Source organism: Neoarius graeffei, chromosome 1 (assembly GCF_027579695.1).
Source record: "Neoarius graeffei isolate fNeoGra1 chromosome 1, fNeoGra1.pri, whole genome shotgun sequence".
NCBI classification, from domain to species: domain Eukaryota; kingdom Metazoa; phylum Chordata; class Actinopteri; order Siluriformes; family Ariidae; genus Neoarius; species Neoarius graeffei.
In genome coordinates this window covers 100,632,741-100,650,682 of record NC_083569.1, presented here as the reverse complement: position 1 = coordinate 100,650,682, position 17,942 = coordinate 100,632,741, and the positions used below count along the sequence as shown (strand labels likewise).

The window sequence follows — 17,942 nt, the reverse complement described above, 5'->3', positions numbered from 1 at the left end:
TTACAAAACATTAGGTGTATAACTCCAGACTCGCTACCGTGGAGTCAAGCCCATGTATTCTAAGGCTAAGATATGGGTAGCTAAGCGCTAGCTAGAATGATTTAGTTATCTGTCTGGAAAAATGACACGTCCTCTAACCTTGCTCTATCTTGCAGTTGCACTCACTAGGCAGGCTTTCCTTTTCTTTTTCGCTGGCTTTTAACTGGCGGGAGAGCGGACTCCGCCATGTTTACCCATGCCAACTTGTTTTGGTTAAAAGTAGGTCTAACATGCCCCATGGTGGTCATGTTGCTCACTTGCTTCGGTAATCTCCGGAATCATAAAACGTGGGATGCTTTTTATCTCGGCAAAACATTTGCACGCAGGATACACGGTGCAGCAGCGCAACATCTCAAAATTCCATTAGCAATAGAAACAGAGCATTTTGCCCAGAATTCAACTTTGCAGTCAGAACCTTTAACTTGTTTATGTCTTTAAAAGTCTTGAATCCTTTATAAAATTTCAGGCATGTGATTTATATCTTGCTCTGATAAGCTGATTGTGTTTTTCTGTTAAAAGAACCCATATACACGGATGTGTGGAGAGTCAATCAGACTACAACTAGTATGACTCTGAAGCTCGTCACCAGAAAAGTGTACAAAAGGTATCAGAAAAGTAGGCCAATGTGGGTGGAGCCTCTCAGGCTGAAACTAGATTTTAGTCTTGCAAACCAGACATCCATCTATCTCCACTGATCCTGTGTGGGGTCATAGGCAAGTTGGAGCCTATCCCAGCTGACTATGGGCGAGAGGTGGGGTACACCCTGGACAAGTTGCCAGATCATATCAAGGCTGACACATAGAGACAAACAACCATTCACACCGACGGTCAATTTAGAGCCACCAATTAGCCTAACCTGCATGTCTTTGGGGGAAACCCACACAGACATGGGGAGAACATGCAAACTCCACACGGAAAGGCCCCCGTCAGCCACTGGGCTCGAACCTAGAACCTTCTTGCTGTGAAGTGACAGTGCTAACCACTACACCACCATGCTGCCATTGACAAGGTAAAACGCCAATATTTTTCTGTAGCTCTGTAGCAAACACACATGATTATTTTGTTTACTGGTTGCTAACTGCTTTAAACAGGACTCTTTCATAACTTTCAAAGATGCTCTGAACTTTTTTTTCAAGTCCTATATCTTTCTCTGAGAAGCTCATTGTGTTTTCTCATTGAAAACCCATAAAAGGAAGGCACAGTCAGTCAGACTGCAACCTGTAAGATGCTGAAGCTTGTGGCCAGAAACGTGCCCAAAAGAGATGCTTAACATTTAAACAATGCTTACTGCTGGGTGTGTGGCATCTACACACTGTGGGCAGCACGGTGGTGTAGTGGTTATCACTGTCGCCTCACAGCAAGAAGGTTCTGGGTTCGAGCCCAGGGGCCGATGGGGGCCTTTCTGTGTGGAGTTTGCATGTTCTCCTCGTGTCTGCGTGGGTTTCCTCTGGGTGCTCAGGTTTCCCCCACAGTCCAAAGACATGCAGTTAGGTTAATATTGGGTGGCCTTGGGCTGAAGTGCCCTTGAACAAGGTACCTAACCCCTAATTGCTCCCTGGGCGCTGTAGTATGGCTGCCCACTGCTCTGGGAATGTGTTCGCTGCTTCAGATGGGTTGAAATGCAGAGGATTAATTTGAGTGTGCATGTGACAAATAAAGGCTTCTTCTTATATGGCCATCTCACTAGAGAAGATTTTTATCTCTTCAGGTGATCATGAGTTATGGGTTTTGTGTGATAAGTGCTGAGGTCTAAAATCAACCTTTACACTCAACCACACTTACAGAGCTGTCAATGGAAATGGCCTTGGGATCAGTGTGAAAAGTTTATCCCACCAGACTTTTCATTAGAAAAGGTCAATTTTGACTGAGACACTGGAAATGAGAATCACCGTTTTAATGGTGAGACTGAAGGAATGAATTATTATCCCTTATTGTTGTAGTACTCAAGTCCAGTCTCAAGACCACTTTTTGAATTTGAAGGTCTCGTCTTGGTCTAGTCTCAGAATCAAACACATTTTTACTCGGTCTTGTCTCGGTCTCAGACATAGAGACTCAGGATTTTATTTCAAGGCCAGTTAAGACCACAGCTGTGGGGATTTCACTAAATTGCTTGTGCATTGTTTGATTTATTTGTTAACATTGTTACTGTGATTGCTTCAAATGCAACCAATGACATGACTCATTCCAATTTCAAAATTTTTGTTCCTGTTAATGGCTGTCACCTGTCCCCCACCCTTTCACACACACTGGTCTGGCCCTGGTCTTGACTCGGTCTTGGTCTTGACTTGATCTCAACCCCTCAAAATCTTGGTCTTGTCTTGGTCTCGATACACTTTGGTCTTGGTCTCCGTTTCGGTGGTCTTGACTACAACACTACTATCCCTGCACCACTCAGCAAGTTTAAGTCTTCTTTTTTTTTTTTTTTTTGTTCTGCTCGATTGGTTACCAACACCAGCCATGACAGTGAAGGTTCTTTGGCTAGAAATTCTCCAGTGCAATGCTTTTTTGTTTTTGTAGGATTTCTGGGAGTTCACCTTAGAAGGGCACATTTAAAAACCCTTCAAGGATCCTTGAAGTATAGCCAATGGATTCCTCATATTTTCAAATTTATTCCAGGGTTGGAAATCATTTGAAGTTATTATATTTATAATTGAGTTCTTATAGTTATTACAGTGTTTGACTGGACACTTAAATTGAATAGGTTTTATCAAACCTCAGTAACTCAGAAACAAGTAGGTCTACACAGTAAATAATACAACGTTCTGTCATTAGCTCATATTACTCAGTTCTGTGGGTTCAGTTTCCTTTATAGTCAGATTAGTATTTCACACATTTAACTAATGAGCAAAATATGTGAACATATGTTTACAATCTATAAACATAGGGAAGCCATGCCTAATGGTTAAAGAAGCAGCTTTGGGACCAAAAGGTCGCTGGCTCAATTCCCTGGACTAGCAGGCCTGGCTGAAGTGCCCTTGAGCACCCTTGTGTCTGATTCGCCAAAGAAAAACTGATGATGTGATTATTGGTTCCAGTGGTTCCTGGCCAAAACTTAAAGGGATCCTCCAGTGGATTGACTTTCAAATTTATATTATGTATGCAAAATTAGTTGTAGATTTCAAAAATCAAATTTTCAATTTCAGAGACCAAATAGTTTTCGAGATTTTTTTTTTTCGAATACCAGATGGGCTTCCTGTGGTAGTGATGTATGCCATAATGTCAGGTCATGGTCACTTGCAACAGTTTCAGTCACCTCAGTGTGTTTTTAGTCCGAAATCTTGACTACGTTTAAATTTTAGTACGGCTTTACCGCTCCAATTTGAATCAAAATATCATGAATATGAAATAGTGGGGCGGCACGGTGGTGTAGTGGTTAGCGCTGTCGCCTCACAGCAAGAAGGTCCTGGGTTCGAACCCCGGGTCCGGCGAGGGCCTTTCTGTGTGGAGTTTGCATGTTCTCCCCGTGTCCGCGTGGGTTTCCTCCAGGTGCTCCGGTTTCCCCCACAGTCCAAAGACATGCAGGTTAGGTTAACTGGTGACTCTAAATTGACCGTAGGTGTGAATGTGAGTGTGAATGGTTGTCTGTGTCTATGTGTCAGCCCTGTGATGACCTGGCGACTTGTCCAGGGTGTACCCCGCCTTTCACCCATAGTCAGCTGGGATAGGCTCCAGCTTGCCTGCGGCCCTGTAGAAGGATAAAGCGGCTACAGATAATGAGATGAGATGAAATAGTGGATTATGAAGGTGATTCCAGTGGAGAAAATAACAATGAAACAGAGCTCAACTCTGAAGATAAAGTGTCCAAAGAAGTATTCTTGTGGTGTTGTAGACAATGTCTGACCTTGGAAACAGACGAATTCAATCAATGCTCCGTCTCTTGATCTGTCAGTGATTGTTCTTTACCGTCAGTGTTTTCTTTGTCACCAGTATTTTCTTCCAATATACACTGAAGAAGCTACAACACATTGGAATACTGATTACAATTCACCAGGTAAGACACCAATAATATACTACAAAAAATCACAGTGGAACAAAGTCGAAACTAACCTCTTGGTCTTGTTGTCTCGCTTGGCGTGCAATGCTGCATTGGTGGACTTTTGGAGGTGAACGATGGGCAAATACTTTTGGCACGGCATCGTCTTTAATCTTTCTTTTAATCCTGGAAGCCCACATTATTTAATCTTGCTTTTAATTCCAACAAATCATCGAAACAGGATGATTCAAAATGTTTGGAGCATAAGTAGGGCACTGTGGGCAGGTTGTTTTGAGGTCTTCCGATGGCGTGAATCAATTTCTTGTGAATAATTGAATGATTCTGGCCAGGTAAATGCTGAAAAAATATCTCCTTGTCTCTTTTTTTTTTTTTTTAGCAGGCTTGTAGTATTTGAGTCCAAGACTCGGACTTGAGTCCGACTTGTGTACTAATTTTAAGGACTCATGACTCAACTCGGACTTGAGCACTGATGACTTGGACTTGTGCATTAACTGCATTAGGACTCGGAAAATGGAGACGTGGACTCTGATTTTTTCTTTATTTTTTGTAACATGCCATAATAATTTGGCACAATATATTTACCTCCACCAAAGAGGTTATGTTTTCGGTAGCGTTGGTTTGTTTGTTTGTTGGTTTGTCTGTTAGCAACATTACGGAAAAAGTTATGAACGGATTGCTCTGAAATTTTTTCCAGAGGTGTGACTGGGCACAAGTAACAATCCATTAAATTTTGGCGGTGATCTGGATCACCTTCTGGATCCCGGATTTTTTTAAGGATTCTTGGCGGAGGTCTGCGCTCTCCGAGTGCTTTTCTAGTTATACATAAATTTCGTACTAATTTCATGCAAGAGTGTCACATCTGTGCGCCTTGGCGTGTGCATCAGATAGACTCTCGAGCGTGCTCCGGACAGCACGTGCCAAGCAGACTCTCATGCACGCGCCGTAAACGACTCACACCTGCACAGGATTAAGGCACAATCAGCGCGCCGATATAAAAACTGTGAAAACACTCTTACTTTGCGAAGTATTGAGTTGCATTGCTGACACATTACTGAGCTTTATTTCCTTGCTTGGTTTCCTGATCCCTGATTTCCTGTTTCTCGTCTTTGATTTGGCCGAGTCTACGATAGCCTGTTTGTGCCTCGCTCGACCTATTGCCTGTTTCGCTATTTTACGATTTTGCCTGCCATTCAGGATTGTTTACCGTCTTCACTTGCATTAATAAACACGCTTTCTGCACTTACATCCGTCTCCCAACCATCTCTGACAGAATACTTCACACTCCCTGATAAAGAGAAGCACATTCACCTGTTCATACGTCATGTTCAGGAACAAACTAATGTTAATGGCGTTAAAACAGCCAACGTCAAATGGTGCGGTTGGAGTCTTGGACTCGACTCGGATCAATAGTGAACTCAACTCGAAATTTTTTTAATGACTTGGACTTGACTTGGACTTGAACACTGGGGACTCAAGACTGGACTCGGACTCGAACTTTAGTGACTTGACTACAACACTGCTTTTTAGCATCATTGTGGCATTTATACAGTATGCTACGCAACGAGGCATACTTCTCATCTCATCTCATTATCTCTAGCCGCTTTATCCTGTTCTACAGGGTCGCAGGCAAGCTGGAGCCTATCCCAGCTGACTACGGGTGAAAGGCGGGGTACACCCTGGACAAGTCGCCAGGTCATCACAGGGCTGACACATAGACACAGACAACCATTCACACTCACATTCACACCTATGGTCAATTTAGAGTCACCAGTTAACCTAACCTGCATGTCTTTGGACTGTGGGGGAAACCGGAGCACCCAGAGGAAACCCACGCGGACACGGGGAGAACATGCAAACTCCACACAGAAAGGCCCTCGCCAGCCACGGGGCTCGAACCCGGACCTTCTTGCTGTGAGGCGACAGCGCTAACCACTACACCACCGTGCCGCCCACGAGGCATACTTTACTTATTTAAAAACTGATAAATTTGGTAAAAATACTTGGAAACCTATCAAAACTATGAGAGAATATAAACAGCCAAGTTGCTTCAAGTGACCACTACATGATGTCATCGCGTACGTCACTACTGTAGTTAGCGCATTCCGTAATTGAAAAAAAAATGCATTTTTCTCGAAAACTATTTGGTCTCTGAAAATGAAAGTTGGATTTTTTAAATCTACAACTAATTTTACATAAAAGAAGCTTGAAAATCAATCTGTTTGAGGATCCCTTTAAACTTATGTTCAGAAAATAAATCTGTACTGAAATAGATTAGAGTAAATGTAGTACGGTAAATGTACCAGGTAAATGAAGCTTTTCACAAGCATATAATTTACATCATTCAAACTGCACTGTGCAATAATTCCACAAAATTTCTCGTGCTTATGGAATGTTATCAAGTAATACACTACCGTTCAAAAGTTTGGGGTCACCCAGACAATTTTGTGTTTTCCATGAAAAGTCACACTTTTATTTCCCACCATAAGTTGTAAAATGAATAGAAAATATAGTCAAGACATTTCTCTGGCCATTTTGAGCATTTAATCGACCCCACAAATGTGATGCTCCAGAAACTCAATCTGCTCAAAGGAAGGTCAGTTTTATAGCTTCTCTAAAGAGCTCAACTGTTTTCAGCTGTGCTAACATGATTGTACAAGGGTTTTCTAATCATCCATTAGCCTTCTGAGGCAATGAGCAAACACATTGTACCATTAGAACACTGGAGTGAGAGTTGCTGGAAATGGGCCTCTATACACCTATGGAGATATTGCACCAAAAACCAGACATTTGCAGCTAGAATAGTCATTTACCACATTAGCAATGTATAGAGTGGATTTCTGATTAGTTTAAAGTGATCTTCATTGAAAAGAACAGTGCTTTTCTTTCAAAAATAAGGACATTTCAAAGTGACCCCAAACTTTTGAACGGTAGTGTACATCATGGCAGGTAGTTTCCCAGATCCATGTGTTTTATTTCCTACACACTCATGGATGAGGCAAGTTGCCTGGCTGCCGTTTCCATTGGAACCTTATCCCTCAGGTGGGGTTTCTCAGGTGCGCCAGAAGAACAGATGGAGGGAGGGAGTACAGTAAGGCATATCAGGAGTGAGCGAAGGAGGGACCAAAGGAAGGGAGGGTTATGTGTGACCTGGTGTGCAGTAACTACGTTCCTGACACAGCTGTACATGTCTCTGTCTGTCTGTGTTCTGTCCATTCTGCAGAGTCAGACTGGGACAGCAGTGTGAGAGGCCATTGTGTTAGTGCCCTCTGATTTAGGCGACGCTGCTGAGAGGCTCATCTCCACGCAACAGAAGCTCACACTCCTGCCAGCATGTCTGGGGTGGAGAACCATGGAGACAAGACCCACCATAACGGTGTGAAGAAACACAGGTGGGTTTTAAAAGCTCAGAGGAATTAAAAGGCTTAAGGTTTGTTTGTGTGTGATGTGTGTACAAGGATTACATTTGCTCATCCATCTTCTTCTTTGTGGTATTTTACAGATTATTGCTTGCAGATTTAACTGTAATCTTTTGCTGAAAAAAAAAACACTACAAATAGTCATGTGGGGGAAAAATGTCATTCTCGATGCATATACTGTATAGCTTCTTCATAACGACTCACTCAGAAACACACACACATTTGCTGCATATACACACCGTCCTGGCAAACCCTCATGGTTTTTGCATGACATCGGATCGGCAGCAGTCGCAAGCTGATCGTTAGCCTCGGTGTCAGGTAACTGTTTCCAAAGCACAAGATCCGCTTCCTGATACGGGCCTTTTATTAACCCGTCTCTGGATTTACCCTCAGAGCTGGTGGAGGTTTGACGACCAAGTTACTAATGATCAAATCTGCAAATGTAAATGTGCTAAAATATCTAGTATAGCATATGTTTGTAACGTCGAACTAGCTTGAAACGTATTTGAAGCTGTCAACGGCTGTCAACAGATACTGTAATTCCACTAATTTAAATATTAATGATTTTGTATTCTTGGAACAAACAAAACAACGCAGTAGTGTAAGGTGTGTGTGTGCAACTTTCTGTACTAAAGTGTATATCACGTTTACATTTACAGCATTTAGCAGGCACCATTATCCAGAACAATATGTTTTGTGTTAAAATGTTGATCAAAATGCTAGTACAGATATGTCAAGGTGTAACAATACCACAGAAATGTTACTATTTAAGTGTGATCAATTCTGACATTTTATTTTATTTTAACAAATAATTTTCTCATTAGCTGGACCACATCCAACCTATCTACCATCTTCAAAAAATAAAAATAAATATATTTTATTATTAATTAATTAATTTTTTTTTAACCTCCAGCAAGTTTGTTGGAGAAGGTTATGTTTTCGTGTCCATTTGTTGGTTTGCTTGTTTGCCTGTTCCCAACGTAACTCAAAAATTAGTGAACAGATTTTGATGAAATTTGGAGGAAAGGTGGACCATGGGCCAAGGAACAATTGATTAGCTATTGGTGTAAATCTGGATATGTACAGTATGTGGATCCAGGATTTTTTTTTTTTTTGTCTTTTCCCAAAGTAACTCAAAAAGTAGTGAACGGATTTGGATGAACATTGGAGGAAAGGTGGACCATGGGCCAAAGAACAATTGATTAGCTTTTGGTGTAAATCTGAATATGTACGTGGATCCAGGATTTTTTTTTTTTGTCTGTTCCCAAAATAACTCAAAAAGTAGTGAACAGATTTGGAGGAAATTTGGAGGAAAAATGAGCCACAGGCCAGGCAACAATTGATTAGCTTTTGGTGTAAATCTGGATATGTACATGGAGCCAGGATTTTTTCCTTTGTCTGTTCCTAGTGTAACTCAAAAAGTAGTGAATGGATTTGGATGAAATTTGGAGGAAAGGTGGTCCATGGGCCAAAGAACAATTGATTAGATTTTGATGCAAATCGGATGCAGGATTTTTTTTGCCTGTTCCCAATGTAACTCAAAAAGTAGTGAATGGATTTGGATGAACATTGGAGGAAAGGTGAGCCATGGGCTAAGGAACAATTGATTAGCTTTTGGTGTAAATCTGAATATGTACGTGGATCCAGGATTTTTTTTTTGTCTGTTCCCAAAATAACTCAAAAAGTAGTGAATGGATTTGGATGAAATTTGGAGGAAAGATGAGCCATGGGCCAAGGAACAATTGATTAGCTTTTGGTGTAAATCTGGATATGTACGTGGAGCCAGGATTTTTTCCTTTGTCTGTTCCTAGTGTAACTCAAAAAGTAGTGAATGGATTTGGATGAAATTTGGAGGAAAGGTGGTCCATGGGCCAAAGAACAATTGATTAGATTTTGATGCAAATCGGATGCAGGATTTTTTTACCTGTTCCCAATGTAACTCAAAAAGTAGTGAATGGATTTGGATGAACATTGGAGGAAAGGTGAGCCATGGGCTAAGGAACAATTGATTCGATTTTGGTTTAAATCTGGATATGTACATGGATCCAGGATTTATTTTTGCTTGCCCCCAACATAACTCAAAAAGTAGTGAATGGATTTGGATGAACATTGGAGGAAAGGTGGTCCATGGGCCAAAGAACAATTGATTAGATTTTGATGCAAATCAGATGCAGGATTTTTTTTTGCCTGTTCCCAATGTAACTCAAAAAGTAGTGAATGGATTTGGATGAACATTGGAGGAAAGGTGAGCCATGGGCTAAGGAACAATTGATTCGATTTTGGTTTAAATCTGGATATGTACATGGAGGCGGCACAGTGGTGTAGTGGTTAGTGCTGTCGCCTCACAGCAAGAAGGTCCGGGTTCGAGCCCCGTGGCCGACGAGGGCCTTTCTGTGCAGAGTTTGCGTGTTGTCCGCGTGGGTTTCCTCCGGGTGCTCTGTTTTCCCCCACAGTCCAAAGACATGCAGGTTAGGTTAACTGGTGACTCTAAATTGACCGTAGGTGTGAATGTGAGTGTGAATGGTTGTCTGTGTCTATGTGTCAGCCCTGTGATGACCTGGCGACTTGTCCAGGGTGTACCCCACCTTTCGCCCGTAGTCAGCTGGGATAGGCTCCAGCTTGCCTGCGACCCTGTAGAACAGGATAAAGTGGCTAGAGATAATGAGATGAGATATGTACATGGATCCAGGATTTTTTTTTTTTTTTGCTTGCCCCCAACGTAACTCAAAAAGTAGTGAACGGATTTGGATGAACATTGGAGGAAAGGTGGGCCATGGGCTAAGGAACAATTGATTAGATTTTGATGCAAATCTGAATTTGTGGCATGGCAGAAGCTTGCACTTGACTGACTGCCCTTCTAGTTTGTATTATTTTTTACATTGTGATGAACAAAATGGCCACAATGAAATCACTGAGTAAAAAAACATGCAATAATTCTACAATGCTTATTTCTACTGCGGCCCTGTAGACCACTTTGTCTATCTATCTATCTATCTATCTATCTATCTATCTATCTATCTATCTATCTATCTATCTATCTATCTATCTATCTATTCATTTCTTGCCGTTTACTACGTATATATTTTCACATGAGCTGCACTTCATGACATTTTGCCCAGTTAAGCTTCTGTGATGCTGACAATCTTTTTTTTTTTTTAAGCTGATCTGCACTATATATAAAAGTTACAACAGTGACGAACCCTCTCTTTGTCCCCCTGTATTTTGATTGTGGGCTGGTGCTCATTTTAGGCCCACATCAGTTTAATCAGAATTTTAGTAGTTAATTTCAAACAAATTTCCTTCTCTCATTTTTCTTTTTAATCCTGGACGTTTTGTTCGAATATTTGCACAAAAGTTTTCCCATTCATGCCTCACCTCAGCAATTCAAAGTAAATCTCCAAAACATTCTCCAGATAAGCATCAAATTATTGACTTGATATTTCAGCAGCCAGCAGGTGAGAATTCGAACCTGCTGTGAAACTGAGCTAAAGTAAGGAGAGGTTTCATACTTCAGCATATCAGAGCTCGAAATAGCATCTCCACATGACAGCGCTGAGAAAGTGTACCAGACTGCAGTGTAACATCAACAAGCTCTGGGTTTAGTCCCAAACCTCCCGTTAGACTTTGTCTAATGATACAGTTTTCTCAATTTGTTATTGAAGCTTTAATGTCTTTACCTTACCCTTATATTTAACAATTATTGGCCAAAGGCGAAGTGAATATCAGTGAATAATAATCAAGATGAAGTCGAGGTTATTATTCCCTGATATTCGCTGAGCCTGAGGTGGATAACTGTTTTAGTATAAATACACTGGTGATATTTTAAAAAAATCATATTAAAAAATTGATTTCAAACTTCAAAAGCGGCATACAAATGTAATAACGGCGCAATGCTGACTTGTGTCATTTATCTACGCCGGGTTACATAAAATCCTTTGTTTTGAAAGCAATAAAATAGATCCCAATTCCACCTTACCTTTGAATAGTTTTAGACTAAACTTTGGAGCATCTTTAGTGCTTTTAGGAACAGCGTTTTCTTTCATAATTTGTAATTCTTCCTCACTTACGATGACAAAATGATCGGCCGCCATTTTGCCGACTCACTCGAGGTGATTATCGAGAAATAGTCTGAATTTCTCGACCAGTCAGCACACGCAATTTCCTGTAATCACTTGCATATTTATACTAATCGGGGTGGGTTTCCCGAAACCCTCTTAAGACCAAGAGAGTCTTAAATTACCTCTTAAGAGCCATCATCAAGCTAACGTGGTTTTCCTGAACAACATCGTGGCCCAAGTAGTCCTTTAGTTTGCTCGGAACTTGCTGATGGTGTTCAATTATTTTTCTTGTACATTGCAAGGACATCAAGTTAATTATTAAATAAATATACGGAAAACATTATGAATATATTTCAATATGTTATGGAATTACGTACGGATACCGTAATGTCACATTGATATCGCTACATTTTAATCAAATTTAACTCCATTAGGTGAATGATTATCTCAGTTAGTGTCATAAATGAGACACATTTCTGCATCTCTAACATTGTGTGTGTGTGTGCAAGAGAGAGAGGGAGAGGTTTTGATCTGTGTGTAGTGTGTACCTAAGGAATTATTTAGCTTATTTGCTCATTCTTTTATGTGAACATTTGTTAATTCAATTGAAAACACGCTTGGAATAAAAAAATTGCCAAAAATTTAAAATAGTTTCATTAATTAATCTCCACATTATATATGTAACGCTTCCAGATGATATTATATATTGCCTTATTTTAAACACTTTATATTTCATTAGATTTTGGTTAAAAATAAACACCATATGGGGTGGCACGGTGGTGTAGTGGTTAGCGCTGTCGCCTCAAAGCAAGAAGGTCCTGGGTTCGAGCCCCGTGGCTGGCGAGGGCCTTTCTGTGTGGAGTTTGCATGTTCTTCCCGTGTCCGCGTGGGTTTTCTCCGGGTGCTCCGGTTTCCCCCACAGTCCAAAGACATGCAGGTTAGGTTAACTGGTGACTCTAAATTGACCGTGAGTGTGAATGGTTGTCTGTGTCTATGTGTCAGCCCTGTGACAGAGCATTTTTTAACATAGTTACTGGGAGACCAAATGGTCTCCCAGTGGCCAGATTTGGTCTCCTAGTCAATGCCAAACCAGCTTCACTGGGAGACCAAATTTTAAACCAAGTTATGTTAGATTGATGCTGAAAGGTAAAACTGAAATGGAATTATGGGAGATGCTTGAATTGCTGGTCCAAATTCATAAGACTGTTTTCTTTGGATTGGAATGTTTAAGAAATATTGAAGTTGGGTTGTCAAGACTGTTCCAATTTCCAAATTATAGACTAAATATACAGTTATTTGATACTATGTTTCACATTGAGCAATAAAATTGAAGATTTTCTTATTTTTCACTGTTTCTTAAAATACATAATATTATGAAAGTTGATAAAACAATAACTTAAACTCATAGTGTAATTTTAGTATTTTACCATACTTATGATGAAGTTATGGTAACTTGGCACTGCATTAACTATGTTGATATTATACTGGCTGAAACGAGGATTCGTAATGCGGCAATTTGCATCACAGAATATGCCGCAGCGGTGTAGCCGCATGGACTCTGGGGCCTGTGATTGTATTGCCCAGACCAGTTGGTCTCCTAATGGAAAATCCTTAAAAAATGCTCTGCCCTGTGATGACCTGGCGACTTGTCCAGGGTGTACCCCGCCTTTCGCCTGTAGTCAGCTGGGATAGGCTCCAGCTTGCCTGCGACCCTGTAGAACAGGATAAAGCGGCTAGAGATAATGAGATGAGATGAAATGCCGTGTGACCTTATTGACTGGATTTAGCAACTACTAATGCCTTCAGCAACGACAGTACGATTGCTTTTAGCAACTACTAATGGCTATATTGGGAACGTGCATTGCGAAGATGCTCTTTGTCCTGTTGCTCTTTATACTCCTTCTTACGAGTGAGTTCGGGAAAACCACGTACATAGACAACGTTTGTTGCTTAAGAGAGTCTCTCAACTCTCTCTTTAGCTCTAAAGGGCAACATTATCAGGAAACCTACCCCTGTATTATCAATCAATATCTATAATATGGCCGTGAAATTATACAGTGCTTTCCAAGAATGATACTATTTTCATCAACTGATTTTTTTTTTTTTATGTGTGTAATTGCTGCTATAATGAAAACGACTTACCATTTTTTGGAAGGAGTCTCCAGTGTAAGGAATTCCCTCTTCCTTATCTTCTCCTTTAAAATGGAAACAAGATCACAATCTTGGACATTTTGCTCGAAGGACATTTTGCAATTGGTTGTTCCCAAAGTAAGAACTGAAGTGGGAAGGAAAGCTTGTAGGCTTTCAGCACCTGATGCTTGGAACAATTTACAATCTGAACTTCAACTTCAAAACCTCGTACCCTTGACTGAATTTAAAGCACTAGTGAAAACTTTGGAGTTCAGGCTGTCCGTGTGCAAGTGTTTTAAATGAATAAGTTGTAATGTTGTGTTATCTGATTATTTTATTGTAAGTGTGTTGCTGCTGTCTTGGCCAGGTCTCCCTTGTAGAAGAGATTCTTGATCTCAATGGGACTAACCTGGTTTAAAAAAAACAGTGTGTTGTAACAGTCGAAGGTAAGGCTTTATGTTTTCCGACACAGGAAAAGATTTGTGGTTTCTTGGTAATATGACAAGCTGCATTTGTGTGTCTTAGTTTATAGCTACTATAACGTAAGTGATGACAAGAAATAACTTATTTCATGGGTTATTTTCCTGTAACCACACCCCTGCATGTGTTTTACTTTGATGTTTCTAATACTTTAATTATTCTAATATGTAAGATATTCATAATTATTTTTGATTCTTATGTTATATTTTGACATAAAACCTCTTCCTTCAGTGGTGTCTTATATCTTATCATACTTTTATCCGATTGAATATTTTTTTCCCAAAAAACACAAGGGAACCTCCTGTCATGTTTATACCCTTACATAGAGGCTTTTTTTTTTTAGCTCGTCCAGCCGTAGGCCAGGCCAGATGAACGTATGCGATCACGCATCATCTGTCCGTCCTTGTCTGTCCACAATTTACAAAAATCGCTACTCCTCCTACAGGATCGATTGGATTTTGATCAAACTCACATACAATGTTCCACAGGTTAGGATGTATAAAAGTTGTCAAGATGGTGGCGCCACCTGTCATATTTACGATTTTATGGGCGTCTGAAATTTTTGGGTGACGCGTCACATTAAACGCGACTCTTCGTAAACTGCTAGGACATTTTCACTGAAATTCACCCAGAAGACTCTAAAGACATATTCCAACAAGAGTTGTTCACCAAGTGGCGCCACCTACCATGAATGTGGCGACAGAGGGGTCATATGCAAGTTCATGAAAATTGCTACTCCTCCTACAGGAGAGATCAGATTTTGATCAAACTTGTATGGAATGTTCCCCAGGTAGGTATGTATAAAAGTTTGAAGATGGTGGCACCACTTGTTGTATTTAACATTTTATGGGCGTCTGAAATTTTTGGGTGACATCACATTAAACTGCTGAGACGTTTTCACTGCAACTCACCCAGAAGACTCTAAAGACATATTCCAACAAGAGTTGTTCACCAGGTGGTGCCACCTACCATGGATGTGGCTACACAGGGGTTATATTATATACAGTTTCATAAAAATCACTACTCCTCGTAGAGGATTGATCGGATTTCAAACTCACACACAACAACAGTGGCTGGTATGAGCTCCATGAAGTCAGGATTTTTTTTTTTTTGCACAGTTACAGGTTTTTTTTTCATTTTTATTTTATGTACACTTGCATTTCGACAATTGCAGCTATATTTTACATTCTACTTATACTTGCACTGTTTTCTGCACAGTTTTTGAATGAATACAAAAAAAATATTCATTGTTATCTTAAGTGTTTTGTATTGCCTTGAGGAACTGGTGCAAGGAATTTCTTTTGGGATTCAAAAAAGTCGATCTTGTCTTATAAATATATCATTGTTTAGGGTTAATCAAGTAGTCACTTCCTGAAACTACCAATAGTGAGGAATTCTAGTTTCAATCATTGCTTTTTTTTTTTTAAACTTAGACCAGAATAAATGCATTTGAGATTAGTTTGACTGTAGTATGTGTTTTAGGATTTGATCTAAGTTCATACCAAAAGATGTTTTAATTCGTAAAATTTTCAGAGTGAAAAGTCTGAACATTTTATTTTTTAACACTTTCTCTCTGACCATATTTTAAGTAAACGGATGCACTTTTTTTCAAATCATAATAAAGTAAACTTTCCTTTTCATGCTTCATCCAGAACGTCTCTTCCTGCTCCAATGTTCTCAAGAAATGACGTGAGCATCTGGAGCATCCTCAAGAAATGTATTGGGATGGTGAGTGCAGTTTTAATCACAAGCTTCACAAACATTGCAAATGTTTGAGCAAATTTTGACTGGACAAAAATGTTGTTTTCAGTAGATTTGTATACAGTATTGTGCAAAAGTCTTAGCCCCCCTATTTTTTTCATACAAACTTTATTATAGATTTCTATTTTATGATTTCTACATTGCTCTAAATTGACCGTAGGTGTGAATGTGAGTGTGAATGGTTGTCTGTGTCTATGTGTCAGCCCTGTGATGACCTGGCGACTTGTCCAGGGTGTACCCTGCCTTTCGCCCATAGTCAGCTGGGATAGGCTCCAGCTTGCCTGCGACCCTGTAGAAGGATAAAGCGGCTAGAGATAATGAGATGAGATGAGATGAGATTTCTACATTGCTCTAAATTGACCGTAGGTGTGAATGTGAGTGTGAATGGTTGTCTGTGTCTATGTGTCAGCCCTGCGATAACCTGGCGACTTGCCCAGGGTGTACCCCACCTTTCGCCCATAGTCAGCTGGGATAGGCTCCAACTTGCCTGTGACCCTGTAGAACAGGATAAAGCGGCTAGAGATAATGGATGGATGGATTTCTACATAATCAAGTCAACACATTACAAAAACATTTTAGAGTTCCAAACGTTCGTTTGGTTTTTTTTTCCCCAGCACAAAATTAAATCTTACAGAAAAAAAGCTTGTATCTGAGCAGCATAGTACATAACAGATTAAAAAAGAAAACATAATGAAGGCTGCTGGGTTTTGGTGCAAAATGAAGAAGCGAGTGTGACAGTCAAAGTGTCCAGAAGAACTGCGGCTGGTTCTGTAAGATGCTCAGTCAAACCTACAGCTCATTTCCGCATAAAACGGCACTTATTGGACCTGAGACTACTATTTTATATATATATATATATATATATATATATATATATATATATATATATATATATATATATATATATATATATATATATATTTTTTTTTTTTTTTTAAGCAAAGGGTCGTCTCACACCAAATACTGACTTTGTTTCATTTATTATGGCTTACTGCTTACTGTTTATAGTATTTTTTTTAATGTTGAAACATTTCATTTCATTATTTTTAAGCCATTTTTGGTCAACAGCATTTCTTTACATGTGCCTCAGACTTTTGCACAGTTCTGTATATAAACCAACATTGTGTTCATGTTCTTGATGCTTATGGAGGAGTGAAATTGCTCCTGATAATCTGACTCAGGATTCCTGTCTGCAACGTCATCGCAACCCTTAGCAAAAAGTAGTATACTTAAAGTTCATTTCATTAAGTATGCTTCAGTATAAGTATAGCAAGTATACTACAGACCATGTACTTTTAGTGTACTAGAAAGTATACAAATTTAATACTTTTTCAGACTAAATTGGAACATTTCAAGTTTATAAACGTATACTTTAAAGTTCATTTTAAGTTTGCAAAAGTACACTTTAAAGTATACAACAAGTACACTCATCTATATACTATCAATGTACTTGGTATATCTCTCTCGTATGCTTAAAGTATACCACAAGTACACTTATAGATATACCGTACTGCCATTGTACTAGTTATATACTTTGTGGGTGCAATTGGTCTTAAGTGATCAGTCTCATTAAATCAGTCTCATTAAATCAGTCTCATTAAAATAATACCATTAGTTTTGGTGTTTAATAATAAATTACCAAACAGCCAAATTATGGTATATTCCAAATTATTATGATCACTACCGATGCAGCAATAATGTATCACTTACCATATTACATAGACACTACAGCCAATAGCATTCATATACACTTGGGTGAAGGCAATTTGGAGTTCTTTGAGATTGTGTGACTTCAAGGATACAGCAGCAACAGACAGACACGCACAGTTTAACAGAATAAATGAATTTATTATAACAATGATACTAAATGGGTAATAGCAGTTGAATACATTCAATATGGTCAGCAGCAGTGTGTGTGTGTGTGTGTGTGTGTGTGTGTGTGTGTGAGGGAGAGCTGTAAAGTCTGGAATGTTATCTAAGGTGTTGGGGGGAAGGGAAATCACCTCGTGGTTTCTTGAGACAAAGGAATTCGTCATGGTTGCTAATCCCACTAACTTATAACAT

General features: G+C 39.6%; 1 protein-coding gene across 1 annotated transcript in view; it reads left to right on the top strand.

The window, feature by feature from the left end:
* LOC132885668 (oxysterol-binding protein-related protein 1-like) overlaps positions 1–17,942 on the top strand; it is a 139,302-nt gene that overhangs the window by 67,953 nt on the left and 53,407 nt on the right. The window contains exons 16-19 of the mRNA XM_060920317.1: positions 559–643; positions 7,073–7,254; positions 7,344–7,422; positions 15,770–15,845. Of these exons, the coding sequence (XP_060776300.1) occupies positions 559–643; positions 7,073–7,254; positions 7,344–7,422; positions 15,770–15,845 (422 nt within the window). The remainder of the gene's footprint in view (positions 1–558; positions 644–7,072; positions 7,255–7,343; positions 7,423–15,769; positions 15,846–17,942) is intronic.